The sequence below is a fragment of the Hyalella azteca genome, unplaced genomic scaffold (genome assembly GCF_000764305.2).
Source record: "Hyalella azteca isolate HAZT.00-mixed unplaced genomic scaffold, Hazt_2.0.2 contig17082, whole genome shotgun sequence".
NCBI lineage: Eukaryota > Metazoa > Arthropoda > Malacostraca > Amphipoda > Hyalellidae > Hyalella > Hyalella azteca.
The window spans coordinates 58,321-74,191 of NW_025946882.1; the positions used below are offsets into that span (position 1 = coordinate 58,321).

Consider the following 15,871-nt stretch of genomic DNA (forward strand, 5'->3'; position numbering starts at 1 on the left):
GGGCAAAATGGGGGCACAGGTACAGGGGTGTAGACGGGGTAAGTGCGCAGCTAGCCTCGCACGAGCTCGTCGCTACTCTAACCGAAGCGTTCGAATGCATTCCAAGTCATGTGGAGAGACGATGATGTTCACTCTAATGTGTCACAACAATCTATTTCTAGGAATACCATGTATTTTCTACGATGTATGCTCTTTCAGACTTGAAAAAATTGCACTTGAAGCAGATTAGTTTAGCGCATCTATTGAAACTAACTTATTTAAATTAAACGTGGACTAAACGCGACCAACGCAATGATGAATACCAGGCTCAGGTGCATTTCATACTCATCGTTAAATAGGTGACTAAATCAATTACAGTAATCGTCTGTAAATAATTCGTAACGATTACGCAATAATGACAACAAATTTGTTGAAAATTTATCCTCAGTGAGTTGATGCATTAAAAAAAATTATTTTCATTAAAGTTGTGTCGCTTACTTAAAAACTCACAATTAGATAATATTAAACGCTTGGCTATGTGGTTTCTTACCTATTTTCAGCGTGGAACTTTCAAACCCACTCTCCTACAAAAATATAACGTCGCATCATGATGATGGGTAAAAATTTACTGAAAATTATTCAGAAAATTGGAGATGACTGATCAATATTAACCACAATATAAATTAATTTTACAATGATTACTTCCTCAATAGTATAAATATAGTAATAATACACAATAATAGTATAACCTATGTATAATAGTATAACCTATGAATTACACGCGATTGTTACACGTGCAACATACGTGTTTGCAGTAACGTCTCCCATTTACTTCTTTATATATTTATATCTGCAGTACTGTTCATTCGCGGTAGGAGTATTATTTTTCTCTCATTATTTCTCGGTACTACTCATGTTCGTCATCTCAAACACAAAAAAAAATTCCTTTAACTTCTGACAATTGAATAGAATTAGAGTATGCTTCTAACAATTCTATAACTAGTGTTAACATACTCTGAAAATGCTTCATGAATAGACAGACTATCAGTGCTTAGTAAATACGCAGTTTCCTTTAATGGGAACATGACTAATCGTTCATTCCCGCCCTTGAGCATTCACAGTGCTAAATACGAACATATCCCTCGTACAATAAATTGACGCTCGATAGAGGCTAGTATGAGTAAGCGATGAGTTGCCAGGAGTCGCAACAAAAGTCTCGAAAGTTTCATGGACACTTTCGAGCTATATTCTCTTAATTTAATATATAAGAAAATAAAAAGCACTCACTAATTCAAATATTCCTAAGTCATTTTTTCTATATAATTAATTCATATCTTAACTGCTTCCTGTCTATAATCCGAAGATGTGTGGAATTTAACATTTCGTAACGGGATCCAATTCACGGCCATTGCGAGACACAGCGCATGCGCGCTCCAAATCAGTGATGCCAACTTGTTGCTTAAGCTCATATATTTTTATCAATTAATTCATATAACATTACCATATTTATTGATCTACTTTCAACTTTTCATAATTTCTCAATGCATAAAATAGATTAACGAAATAAATGATGAATGAGCTGCGAACTTTTTGGTCATTGTTTTTAATCACAAATGGGTAGTCGGCAACTTATCCTCATGACGTCAAGTCCGGTCTCGTATAAAGGCTCCCAACTTTCACCTCCCTGGCAGAAGACGTTGAGTACTTGACACGTTACGTGCGTGATTGTGCGAAATATAAAAGCTATCGCCACGAGACCGTTGCACGTGCTCAAGTAGATAGTGATTGCAAGAAAACAATCAACATGTTTTCTGCAACCAGTTTGGAAGCGCAGAAGTTGATTTCTGTGTCGATAGGGAAAATGAATGCCTCTCGAGTTACTCGAACTGGCGCAAGTTTACATAAATCACTACTCGTGGCCACAGTGTTACATAAGGCCCGAAACGTTTATTTCGAAGAAGAGCGTGAAAGGGTGGCAAAAATTGCACCTGTAGAGGTTACCGTGACTCCAGTGTGTCACTTAAATAACCCACATCTAAATGTTAACACTCTGAATTCAAGAGACAATAAGGAAAATTCCCGATCCGAGTGTCGTGAAGATGAGGTCGCAATCCCTGAATGCGTGAGTGAGCAAAGCAAATTGCCACTTGCTGAAGCAAATACAGATTACAATGTCACGCATACAACTAACACGACAACTACGGTAACGTCTGTGACGAACTCCTCAACCGTGACAACAACCAGCTTATCTCAAAGTTCGAGAAAGAGAAGACGAGTGAGTGACCAAGAAACAGCTGCAGCAGTGTCATCAATTCTTCCTAAACGCTTACGATCCGAATTGAAAGTAGAATCGTTTGCCAGTAACCGGCCAATCGATGCTACTAAATCGTTTCCAAACGATGCTCTTCAAGCGTCTAGTATTGAATTCAATAATAATGACACTGCGTTGATGGAAGAGACCTCACTTATTAAAACAAGCATAGAAATCTCCATCGCATGCGGGGACCTTCATTCAAGACTAGAAGCGAATCCCGAAACTGAAAGTGCTGAGCGACCTGCCGGCTCCTCGGAACGCAAGTCCAGCAGGAGTTCCTCGTCCTCATCAGAAGACTCGGATTCTGACGACGATGCATCATCGGACACATCTAATAACTGCGAAGAAATGGAAGTAGATCAATTAACATCCCTCGTTTCCTATTTTAGTTTTTCACAATCACAAAAACAGTCGGAGTTTTGTCTGTCTCCGATTCATCCAACTGGACCGCACACTGTCGCACTAACAGCGTGATAGTGTTAATTATTGTGATTTCTCCAAGTGCCTGTCTTGACTGGTAGTTTAATCGTCGGAACTCGGAAATGATGATGTATGTCACGCTTCCCAGATCTATCAGTTGGCGAAAATTTCAGTGCTCAATATAAATTCGTGTGTATATAAGTCATCTGTACCTGACTATAGTTTCCTTGGTTTAATACTTACTTTTAATGCTAGTCAATCACTTTGCATAAATGACAGCACAATACTCAAGTTGAGATTGAATTGGATTTTAATCATTTAGCTATAATAGAAAATGCAGTACATACACCGTAAAAGCCGAAGTGCGTGTAATCGTGATCTGAACGCTATGTTCACGAAATGTTTTTTGTTGAGTTATTGAGATGTTTTTACCTTCCCTTTCATGGTCAAGGTTTCTATTCTTCAATTTTCAGATATCTATTTTTATTTCTCAATCGACCATTTTTTAATGCAATTAATGAAGATTTTGTGCTGATGTGAAATTGAAGTGTCGTTCAGAGAATGTATGCCTTGTAGTCTTGTACAGCGATTTAAATCTTAGCCTCTAGTTAGATTTGGGTCATGTCGGATCCTAATCGAAGCGTATATTTTTATATGAAGAAATAATTTATGTCAATAAATGGCAATCTAAATAACCCGGTGTTTCGCTACCCTGTTGATAGCTAGTCTCCGCTGAAAAATTCCAGGACGTGATACAATTATACGAATAATATTGACCTTAGGGGAAAAATTGAATTAGCGATAGCCATTATCATCTTTGTTAATGAAGCAGGTTCGTGGAATACCTTCAAAAACCATTGGTAATTAGGCATTGAACAGTTTAACTGAAGGCCAGCCTAATTATCTTGCATCATGTTAATTAATCAAATCTGTTAGTCTGCTACTATCGTAGAATGTAAAGTAATCCATCGGCCGACACGAAATGCTACATAATTTAGCAATGAATAACGACGAAATTTGCAAAGAGAACTATATTTCCTTTACCTTGTTATTTGCTTTGCTTGGTCATTAAATTTATGACGAAGCTGTAATTAATTTTCTTCTAACTTAGCTTCAAATTCGTCTATTCTAAACAAGTTCTGTTCTGTGGTGCGGCCTGACAGGCTGGTAAATCCGCCTGAGTAACCAAATCGCACGAAGAGCTGCTTCTCGTGATTCACTCTTTTCCGTTAAAATTAACGAAACCTTTTCCGCCGTGGAAAAGAATACTCGATCGTTGACCTAACAGGCATTCTAAAGGAAGTTTCGTCCCTAACTTTCTTGTATTATGAAATTTAAGAAGAAAAGTAATCTTTGCAATGTAGTGCACTTGTTCTGAGCCTAGCTGCATCCCTGACTAGGGAATTTTATTTGCTTTTCAAGTCGACGTACTTTTCTGTCCAAAAGTTCTTGCTAGTTTTTCAACGATCATTTCAAAAATATTCATTGGAAATATGAGAAATTAGTTATTTGATACTTTAGTAATAGCTATGATTATAAGGCTTCGCTACCATTGTCATTGCTAGCGCGAATACATCCATCGATGACGATCTGGGAGAACCCATGCGCTATGAAAACTTGTCATGCAAGTCATTTTAGTTATTTACGTGGAAAATATCAGGGAAAGGTAGCAAAAATTTCCTCTGATATTAATGTATAAGCGGGAGAGACGAATATAATTCGAACTAATGGAAGTACAATCCACGATTGTCATGCCGTGCATCGACATCACACGGCAGACTTGATATGACAAGCGAAACGCGCTACGTACTCTATGTATGTAGCGCGTTGCAAGAACGATGTCGAGCGCATAGCAGAGACCGAGCGTAGTGTGTCGATAAGGACGGTGTGTTTACATTCGCTTACCTGGCTGCTCATCAATGAAAACCTTATTATACAGGGTGCTTCTGATGATGGACCTAATTTAATAAATTCGTATTTGTTCAAGTATAAATTCAAAATAATTTATACACCAATGGATAGAGAAAGATTCATTTTCATGACAAACATCTAATTTCTAAACGGTAGCGAAACTCGTCCCACAGGTGAGAAAGTATATCTTCTGTTACTGGGTGCACCGTAGCAGTGATACGGTTCTTCAGATCAACCAGAGTAGCTGGTAGAGGCGGGACGTAAACAGAGTTGCTGGTAGAGGCGGGACGTAAACAGAGTTGCTGGTAGAGGCGGGACGTAAACAGAGTTGCTGGTAGAGGCGGGACGTAAACAGAGTCTGTCTCTTATACACATCTAGATGTGTATAAGAGACAGGAGTTGCGGCGGGACGTAAAAAGAGTTGCTGGTAGAGGCGGGACGTAAAAAGAGTTGCTGGTAGAGGCGGGACGTAAACAGAGTTGCTGGTAGAGGCGGGACGTAAACAGAGTTACTATAGGAGCGGGACGTAAACAGAGTTGCTGTGGTAGAGGCGGGTCGTAAGGACACCAACGGCGTAAACAGTTGCTGGTAGTGGCGGGACGTAAACAGAGTTGCTGGTAGAGGCGGGACGTAAACAGAGTTGCTGGTAGAGGCGGGACGTAAACAGAGTTGCTGGTAGAGGCGGGACGTAAACAGCTTCCTTGACGCAACCTCTTAATAAATAGTAACATGGGGGGAGATCAGGTGGTCTTTAAAGCGATTCGAATAGTTTCGGATATCATAATGCCAGTTGAGCGGATAATTCCGTATTTGAACGCGTTAAAAAACGTAATCACTCTCTTTCCATTGGTGTAGAAATTATAATTCTAATTTTATACTTGAATACGAATTTATTAAATTGGTCCATTACTTAGAATAACCCTGTACTTTTCAGAAAAATTATTTTTAGGGTTCGATAACCACGTCACATGATGACTACGGAGCTGTTTTGATCGCTCATGAAAAATGTTCTTCGCGTCTACATTGACCAAGTGGCAAGTGTAACACGACGGCATGAACGGTGTGTAGTAGCGTGTTGACAGGAAAGGTGTGTGCGAGTCTGTATTAAGTCAGCCGCCGACTGGTTATCCAAAAAAAAAATGCAAGGAAAAATCGAAGCAAGTGCACCTCATGTAGAACCTCACGGTTTAGTGCCTCCAGGTAGGAGAAAGATGGCGTCGCAAGGACACGACGGTGGGCAGTTGAAAGAAAAACTAAACGCTTCTGGATTCCAACAAAAATTCTGGTACTTCGGTTTGATTTTTCGGTCGCAAAGCACTCATAGCTTATAAGTATCAAGGGTCTGTCGTTGCAATGAAGTATCTGCGCAATTTAGACGAGCCGCTGCTAAATATACGTGCACATTCATAACATTATTTCTACGAGAGTTGATTGCAATCTGATACGTTCAAGACTTTAGAGGAATGATTGTAACTATCGTAAGTAAAAAACAATTGACGTCAAATAAGAGAGGCTTTATTCACAAACTGTGCCTTCTCCTCCTATGAGGAGAAGAGGCGAGCAGAAAAATCAAGCATTGTTAGGCCTAGGCTTACCTACCATTTCACTGTACGTCAGTTCATTTCTAGCCAATTTTTTCATGAAGGCTTATTATTATTATAATCATTCTACGAAACAGTTGTCGTGGCATCTGGCTCGAACAAACGTCGAGGGCACGATACACTTAAGTTTAACAAGCGAAAAATAAATCGGCACGAGAAAGGATGAGAACGGATAAAATTGACTAGGCACATGATTCATATGCCCTACGGCTTTTAGAACATAAATTTCAGACGATGGAAATTTTTGCTTTGGTGAAGTTCATTAATTTAAAAAAATCACATGAGAGCGGCCGTTCTCCAATTTCTTGGTGCGTTTCTAAAATGTAAGAATTCACAAAATACTGAAATTTAGAAATTTCCGTTAGTTTAATTAATAGTTCTATCTTCATTTTGTGTTATGATGTTCAATTGAATTTTCTTCATTTAGAATGTATAAAGAGTTTAATCAATATGGATTAACATTGAACGAGACTGCAATGCCTTGATGTTTATGTGGAAGGATAGTGACTGCAACATCTTGATGTTCATGTGGTAGGAGATACTAATGTGGCTTCGACCTCTTATCATGAAGCAGAAGCCACAAATGATAGTGATCAACATCAATCAGCCATCATGCACGCATTACATCATTCAAAGATGGAGCCCACTGCCTCAAAGTTACATTAAACTTAGAAAGATATTGCATGGGTAAAGAGATGTCAATTGCAATACGGAATATTTGGTTCTCGCGTAAGCTGAAAATCCAGTTTCAAATCCAAGTGTAAATGTGGCCAATCATGTAGAGGTTGCCAATTATGAGAGTTCAATGCTCCCAAGCACCACGCACATGCTTAGAAGGAGTTCCAGGGTCCCAAAGGTTCAAGGCTCGCTTAGTGCGGGTGAAAGTTCGTGCCACTGAGACGATGTGCGAGCCAAACTACGTAGTTACGGAATTGTTGACAGTCTTGAGTTTGTCAGCGCATGTCATGTTGGGTTGGGCAGTACTGAGACTTGATAGCACAGATTGCGGTGCCACATAGACGATGTGCGAGCCAAATTTCGTAGTTGAGAAATTGTTTACATTCTTAAATTTGTCACGCGCATGTCATTAGGTTGGGCAGTACCGGGAGTACTGGGACTTGACAGCATAGATTGCGGTGCCACATGGACAATGTGCGAGCAAAATTTCGTAGTTAAGGAATTGTTTACATTCTTGAATTTGTCAGGCGCATGTCACATTAGGTTGGGCCGTACCTAGAGTACTGAGACTCAGTGGCATAGATTGTGGTACTCGAAGTAAGCAGGCAAGCACAAGCAGTGTCATGGGACGCAGTGTCCTTGGCGCATCGGAGGCCACAGGATAGGAAGCTTGTCACAGACTGGCAAGTTCATGCCAAAATAATGGAGCCCAGAAATAATGAAATAATCTTTCTTTATGTTCTCGACTTGTTGTGCTGAAATGATTTCGAACTTTGCATGGATATTGTATAAATTTCGACAGAATCGAGAGTGAATTTAATCACAAATGCATCTGTCAACTCACGTACATGTAAAAATAAGACAATTAAGAAATATTGGTAAGAAAATAATACTAAATGAAAAAATGAACCTGATCATTAATGAACAGCAAGTTTTCAAACTCAATCAAGAGTCATGTCAAAATTCATGCGAAAACGTGTAGAAAAACTATGAAAAAACAGACGCACGTGGACATGGAGGAATTGGGGGAAACTTTTAGACCATCTGCTGCTCTTGCCTTGCAGTGTTGCCAAATGCTCAGTAACTTAGCACAACAAACCTAGTAAGTAGTATCAACACTGAACTATCAACATAGGGGACGTTCTAGAACTATCCTACCTTTCGACGTAATTCCTATGATCTTTGTAAAATGCTCGATGAAGTAGGGGTGACGACTAATGCGCGCATGCCACATCTTTAAATCGTACCGTGTGGCGCCCCCATCCCACCCTCAAGTAGCCCGCGCACACACCTTGAACAAACTCTCAGTTCCATCCCCCTCTCCCATCCTGTCTCGTTGCCCCCTTCCTTGCTTGGCTTGGCCAGCGCAAACTCTACACATCGCTCGTCGACTCCACCTGGCAATTTCGAGCAGTCTCAAAATTATATCTTGTGATTGTTTTTTCCCCACAACTAGCAATGAATGGTTAATGAAAGATCGCACATATATTTGGAATGAATCAGTATCGGGAATCAAGCTGCAGGTCTGACTGCAGCTTACAATTCTTATCTAAGAGCAATACTTCGATTTCTAGAGATTAAGAATGTAAGGGATATAGGAGATAATATATTAATTTGGAGCTTCAAGAACATTTTACCACTTCATGCTGTCACTTCAAACACTTTACTTGACTGGAGCCATGATATCAGTAATAATACAGTACGTAGCTTGAGATACGACATCAATAACATGTCGTGTATGGAGCTTTCAAAATCATAGCATCAGGTTGAGCCATGACATCCACATAAATGCAATATCTGGAGCTATGATATCCACATAAAATAATTAAATGAAGCTATGAAATCAATATCATGCCTTACCTTGTTTTTTTTATAGCAATTTCAATGCAAGAGTGAAAGAACTAAATAATTAATATTTCAGTTGCTGGTTGCTTTTTGTACCAGGGTTGCTACGCGAAGGATTCCGATGTTAAATAGTTCAATTCAATTCAAATGGTCGAAATGCACGTGGATTCCGCGATGTCCTAGGTTGTATCAAAAATAAGTTTCATTTCCCTAAGGGACAGTAACTAATGAACAAACATTTGAGAAAAGGCCATTAAATTTCAGCAAAGCCGTCACTAATTAAGGATTAATTTGGTCGTAGCTCGTCGAAACAATAAGGTCAGCATGACTTGGAAGCTATAATATTAACAATACTGATGACACATAATTTTCATCAAACTGGGCTGTTATCAAAAAGTGAGCCGAGTGTAATTTCATACGAATGTAACAACGGGTTACGAGTGCAAAATAAATATAGATAAACATTTCTAGGATGACTCGAGCACGCAATACTAAAAATAAATTTCAAGTTAGGCATGATCACCAAAAAGCAAGTAGGTATCAGGAGATGCAGACACGTAAACTCAACTCCGTCGCTCAAGTGAGTTCCAAACCGTCGCTCAAACAGCCAACTGCAATTATAGTACAGGGTGACACAAAAAAAACAGAGCTCATAAAAAGTTGAATAATTTCCACAATACTCAAGTAATCCTGTTATTTGTTTCAGATTCATTAAGAAGACGGATTGATCTAAGAGTCTACCACGTGTGAGCTTCGAGATGCCTTGGACTACAGAGCAAAAGACATTTGCAGTTGAGACATATTTTCGGCTATAGTCTGCCTGCAGCGCCGGGGCGCGCATCTGGAACATATCTTTGAGCGGCTGTAGAACAAAGAGTTTTTGTGGTATAGAATTGAGATTTTGCAGATGTTGGCTACATAGGTTGTACATAATTCCATAGAATTTTTGTTTCAAACTGAATAAAATTTCAGGAGTTATAAGACTTTTAGTGAGCTCTGTTTTTTTTGTGTCACCCTGTATTTGCGATCACTGTAAGAATGTATGGGAATTTGACATCTGGTATTTTAGATACAGATCGTCACGATATTTGAGATCATTGCAGGAAATAGGATGGGCAAAGTGAAGGAAGTGGGAAATCCCCTGCAACAGCGCGGTAGACCAGGGAGAGCTCGAGCTTTGTCTCAAGCTAAAGCCAAGGCCTTCGATGCAGGTCCTGAAAAGTTCTTAGTGGGTCTAGGATCTTTTTTCTAAGTGGGGGCTAGAACATACTAACTTACCGTCCTAGCTTCGTCAGGATGTTCCGTTATGAAACCTAAACAAAGGAAAATTTTTTTGATGCTGGTAAAATTCTTAGCTCGGTGAACCTATACAGCAAAGATAACCCATGAGAAGTAGTTATTCGTATGTTGCATATACCATGACAGGAAACGTCCATGCGAGTTACAATGAAAATATCGAGAACATGATGTAACATGAATAAATTTTTCCGGCTGGATAATGATCATTTGTGACGTTTGTTTGTTTGTTTGTTTGACAACGGAAAAAATGAATGAAATTATGAACTACTAACCTATACGAGACAAAACAAATGTATGAAGATGCGCGTCTGTGTTCAATCCGATGAGACAAGAATGACGCATTCTAAATGCAGTGCTTAAATCAATCAACAAGCCCTAGTCTCTCACCTGATGAATACGACCAGAATAAGCAAAAAAAAAAGTAAGTTTGTGGCCACCAAGCAACCAGCGATTGGTCTCCAGGTTTCGTTGATCTACACTCGTTATCTTTGACGCTTGTTTATCTCTCCGAGATTTATGGGTAACCTTGCATTCAATTTTCAACATAATTTAAGCTAAGGCATGCATTTTTTGAATAAAAATATAGTTTGTACTTTTTATCACATCTTAACGAACAATATGACGGCAACATTAATTAAGGAAACTTATATTGGATACATACAGGAGTGGAAGAAATTTACACAGTACGAATTTTAATTTACTGATTTGCATTTTATACCACATCAAGACTTTCATGACCTTTTCGAAAAACTTGCCACAGTAAAGTCTCATGAAGGAGCCTCTGTATCTGTTCCTCGAAATTCTCACCGCAAGACACCGACCAATCCGGATAAGCGTTGCTGATGACGTCACGTATCCTGCACGTACATGTGACCTCGAGCTCCGGACGTGATTGGCTCCTGACATCCGGGAAACGATGAGGTTGTAACGCACACCATGACCAGTAATTTGTTACCTAGGCTAAGAACTACCTGTACGTCGCCACCGCAACTCTATTGCAACACTCAACTAGTTGCAAAATCTGAGCTTGAGACTAAATTTGTGAAAATTCTATCATATTTGATCCTATTCAAAGTTTATAGTACCATCAGAGCAGATTTTCACACACTTTTTATACATTCAATTTCGATTCTTTCTCTACCTATACTATATACACTTGGTATCTACCTACACTTATACACTACAGCTGTTCGCATCTAAATATCTAAAGGCCGAGAAATGAGAGTTGCAGGTCAATACAGACAAGGGTTAGAGAGGACGCGTTGCCTGCATTGCCAGCGCACGAATTTCTTTCTGAGACGTCGCTTTCCAAGTCTGTTGGTCACCGCACATACAAACACACCCGTGTATCTGCTCACCAGCCACGCACTAATATTTCGACGAAGAAAAGATTGTACCAGGAACAAAACGACATGGATGTTTCACGAATAATTGGGATGCAAGAATGTGTGTTATAATTCGAATATCAGCCTCTCAGAGGTATATGGGCAGGCTTTCTCTACATTAAAAATTTGCTCTCATTCACCAGACGGGCATAGGGGATATCATTTCACTGTTCACATAATAATGTTCTCAAAATGCTTAAAACTGACGAAAAGTTGTTTTAAAAAATTCTGATAGGTAAATGTTTAAATTTTCCATTGTGAGCTAACTGGTATGTCTATAGTTATGTATCGTTAGGTCTCGTTAAAATTTTTAGATACCGGGAAAACAATAAATTCCTATTTTGTCCGGGACGGCTCGTCTCAGTATCGTCCCTGGATTTACATTGAAAATCGTCTTTATTTGTATCGCTACACGGTACAAAGCTTTTGGGACCATCTTGTCATGAATAAATAAATAATGAAACTGTTTGGTACGCAGCGTTATAGTGATGAGCCGTTGGCAGAACAGGCCGGACTGGGTGTCTGTATTTACCTAATTTTCCAAGCGGAAATTGAACCCTGTAGTTTGAATTATAATCGTGATCGCAAATCGCCGCAATGTCTGGTCGAACTGAAAGTTACCAAATAGAGTAAATTAAAAGCATCATTGTTATAGGAGGTGCACAGCACACAGCAGGAAGCCTGTTATAGGTTACAGGAGTACCGTTACTTGCTCGAAGCTTTCAGTCGAGACGGCAGAAAGGAGCTGCAAGAATTGTGTCCCAGTCGAGCGCGTTCGCAATATGAAATCTTGACTACCGATACAACAATTTCTTTATGTGGCTGTTATGATGTTAGAGAGAATTTTTTTAATTATAGAACGTTACGGTTCGTAAAGATAGATTGACGAAGTAAATGCATAATGTTTCGGTCTGGATCAATGGATTTGGACTTAAAACGTCAATAATTTTGTGAACATAAAGCACGCGAGAACAGAATTCTGATCCGAAAACAGTGGATTAAAATACTTTACGTGAACAATTCTTAGGCTATCACAAGCTTTTACCAACATGTGAAAAAGTGTCATATTGAAATATGTGATTTTTTTATGAATTATCACATCTAAATTACTATGGAAAGAGTTGCAGTTAATTTTAAGGTTTCCCAATTTCGGCAAAGAAAAATAGTCGCCAACAGTGGTGAGTGAAATTATATTTCATTGATTGGTGAGTGAATTTTTTAAAATAATATAACGAGCATTGTAGATAAAAAAATGAGACAATGAACAGTGTTCAAATAGTAACGTTGACAACACACAGACAAGATAGGAAGTAAGACGGCAGATTGGAATAAATAACAACCAGTGGGCGGGCGGGAAAATCACGAACGCAATAAAGAAAATAAGCATACCTCTTTAAATTCCGAAATCGGAAATAATAAAGTACCCGCGAGGAAGTATACAATCGATTTCAGAAAACAAACGTGCAAGAAAGAGTTATCAAGACGTACCATGTAGTATCAATAAGACATGTAGTATTTTGCCCATTGAGGAAAAAACAATGCGTGGGATAGAATATGAATATATAAATTACGAGTGGAATTGCAGGAATACAGACAGCAGCATGAAATTACGCTGATATAAAAACTCAGCAAGGATAATATGTAAGTAAAACACCCACATAAATGAGGAAACGACTTGCGGAATATTACCGTAGGCGCAAACAAAATCCACTAGAGGTGAATTGACCACTGTGCAAAACAATGATGCATGCACCGAGGGTCTTGGTTGTGGAGGGCAACAGCGTGAAAGCTGCTCCAAGCTCTAGAAAGTACTCCGGCTGAGCGAGCGCGAAGAGGAGTGGGCGGGAAGGGAAGACAGCGGAGCGGGTCGACGACGACTACGACTATTACTAGCAATACGCGGGCGTTGGCTTCTAACACCTCTCGGCAATCATCTCTCTCGGCAATCATGTACCCGTGATTAGAAACTCTCTTTACTTATCCCCCAGAGCCTTACATGCAATGAGAGCATCTTGAGCCCTGAGTCATAACCTGCCATGCAAGCATCTTGAGACCTGAAAGTCTTTACCTAGCTGAAATGAGAACATTTGGAGTCCAGAGTCTTAACCTGCAATGCCAGCATCTTGAGCCGTGAGACGTTTCACATGCAGTGAGAGAATCCTAAGTCGTAAGAGTCTTAAACTGCGATGAGAACAACAACTCGAGCACTGAGAGTCTTAACCTGCAATGAGAGCACAGCATCTTAAGCTCTGAGAATCTTAACTGCAATGAGAGCCTGTGAGAGTCCGAACCTACAGTGAGAATTTCTTCTCCACAAGAGCCTTGACAGTAATAAGACTCGCAAAACTGACGGCCATTACTTGCAACTCCAGGCTTTCCTACGTCCCGAGTCATTACCTGCATTACCTTTTCGCGATGACAGATCGAGCTAACCTATTTGCTCAGTCTCGAAGTGAATGATGGTCAAACAGGCAAACGCACCGTCGAAAACTTGCAAAATTTAGGCGAGGATCTTTTAAAGTTCATACTAACTTTAAGAAAATACAAACTGTGTAACCCTTAGACCTAGAGCAAATATACATTAGCATTTGGCAATTAAATATCTTAGTATTTCCCTCCACACATTCATCACTCCATGGAGCCAAAGACCAAACAATGTTCTAGGTAAAATCTGATCCACAATGGGTGGTGAAGTATGAGAATAGTAGCGACGGAATTTATACCTATTGCGTACTTATTTGCGATCCAAAATAATTCATGATACTTTTTATTTGTAAGGTATGGCATTAAAAACATATACCGGTTAAAAAATTATTCGTCGACATCAAAAAATAAATTTTTCACTGGAAAATGTGACGCAGATCATGACTCGTTCAAAACAGGGACGATCCCCCCCCCCGTGAGATCATTGCATGGTTGTTGGGATCAAATTATAATGCTTCATTGATGAATTGTCCGATGTGTGGATGCAGTCCCGTTAACCAGGCAGACTGAGAGGCTGCGCACCGTTGACCACCGTTACGCCGACACAGCAATTGCGGCGTCAGTTGTTGGAGCGACTCTGCAAGCCAGGATCAGGCCAGACAAAATATATTATACACCCTCGTATCAGTTTGGCTTCTTTGTGGACTGTTCTTCCTAAGGACCAGATTTTTTAGAAGTTTGCGAATGGTTTTTATCTTGAGCTTTCAAATTTCAGCCATACTGTATAGGCAATTTTAGGCATTCAGCTTCAGGTCATCAGGTTAAATCACTCTCAATTTGCTTTATCCATGAAGCTTCTTCGTAATTAATTTTTGATGGTTATTTCATATTTTCAACGCCATGGAATGGATAAATACAAAGTGAGGGATTCATATGAAATAATACTTGATACGGAAAACGTTTAAGGCACCGATAAAACTCTTGAAACGATGCGCGAAAAAAAAAATAAAAAATTTGAATACAATGTTAATACGATAAGAAGAGGGCAACCTGATGGCAAAACTTGGGCGTTTCAAAGTTCAAACAATTCGGATAAGATCGTATCACTAAAAGGTAATCCTTAAAACAGGAACAACGAGAAGAACAAGTCGTGCGTTGACCTCACTTCAACACCTAAGGGGTAAAACAACCGGTTCGTCCACCGAGGAGAAAACCAGCTTCTTCACCAATGGGCGATGGCCAGATCGTCTTCACGCAGACCCCGCTCTACAAATAAGAGCATCTCGTAGAGGAAGACTCGGAATATCAAAGAGTACGAGGAGAGCCATGCTTAAAGATGACATAATGGATTAATTTCAAATATGACGGATTTAAAAAATTTATTAATTGAAGATATATCACGTCAACTAGAAGAAAAGACACGAAAATAATGGAAGATTGCGTGAAATTTTTCGATGAAAATTCTACTCATTTATGATCGATCGACGTGCGTAGCAGCGAATTCTAAATTCGATGTCGAGAATTCGAGAGTAAATAGTGATGTTGCAAAAATCTGTATAGTGAGAAAATTGCCTTTTTTGATGGAAAGATTGTTACCAATAGGCAGAATAAATTACAGAGCTTGGAATAGCATACGGCGCGCTGCAAGAAATATGATGCAGTGTTCAGGACTATCATCATTGATACTTTGTCAGATTTAATAGGGCAGGTACTTGGATACTGACAGCTACCAGTCGATTACCCAACAACTCCTTTGTTGATCAAATAAGAGACAATTGAATTTAAAGGTAAAAATGCTAAGCACGTAGACGAAACTTCCTAACTAATAGAAAGGAAGTGTCGACGCGCGATATGGCTTACACGCAGCCCTGCTGCACGAGCGTCGCGCCCGAAAACGCACACGCATGATCGAGCGAATGTTCGTATGGACTGTGGACCATGTTATATTGAGAAGAACCACACAAAAATGAGTCATAGATACCCCAAGCATGCTGATCTACCTCACCTAGATGCTA

At 39.6% G+C, this 15,871-nt stretch overlaps 1 protein-coding gene across 1 annotated transcript; it reads left to right on the top strand.

Annotated features, from left to right (window-relative positions):
- The first annotated feature begins 1,650 nt into the window (after positions 1-1,650).
- On the top strand, positions 1,651-3,405 carry LOC108665069 (lisH domain-containing protein C1711.05). Its single transcript, XM_018151786.2, has one exon. The coding sequence runs from the start codon at positions 1,784-1,786 to the stop codon at positions 2,765-2,767; it is 984 nt and encodes a 327-aa protein (XP_018007275.1). The 5' UTR covers positions 1,651-1,783; the 3' UTR covers positions 2,768-3,405.
- The last annotated feature ends 12,466 nt before the right edge of the window (positions 3,406-15,871 follow it).

What these genes read in the sequence shown, in the direction of transcription:
- LOC108665069 (XM_018151786.2), top strand. Translation starts at nt 1,784, where the DNA reads ATGTTTTCTGCAACCAGTTTGGAAGCGCAGAAGTTGATTTCTGTGTCG.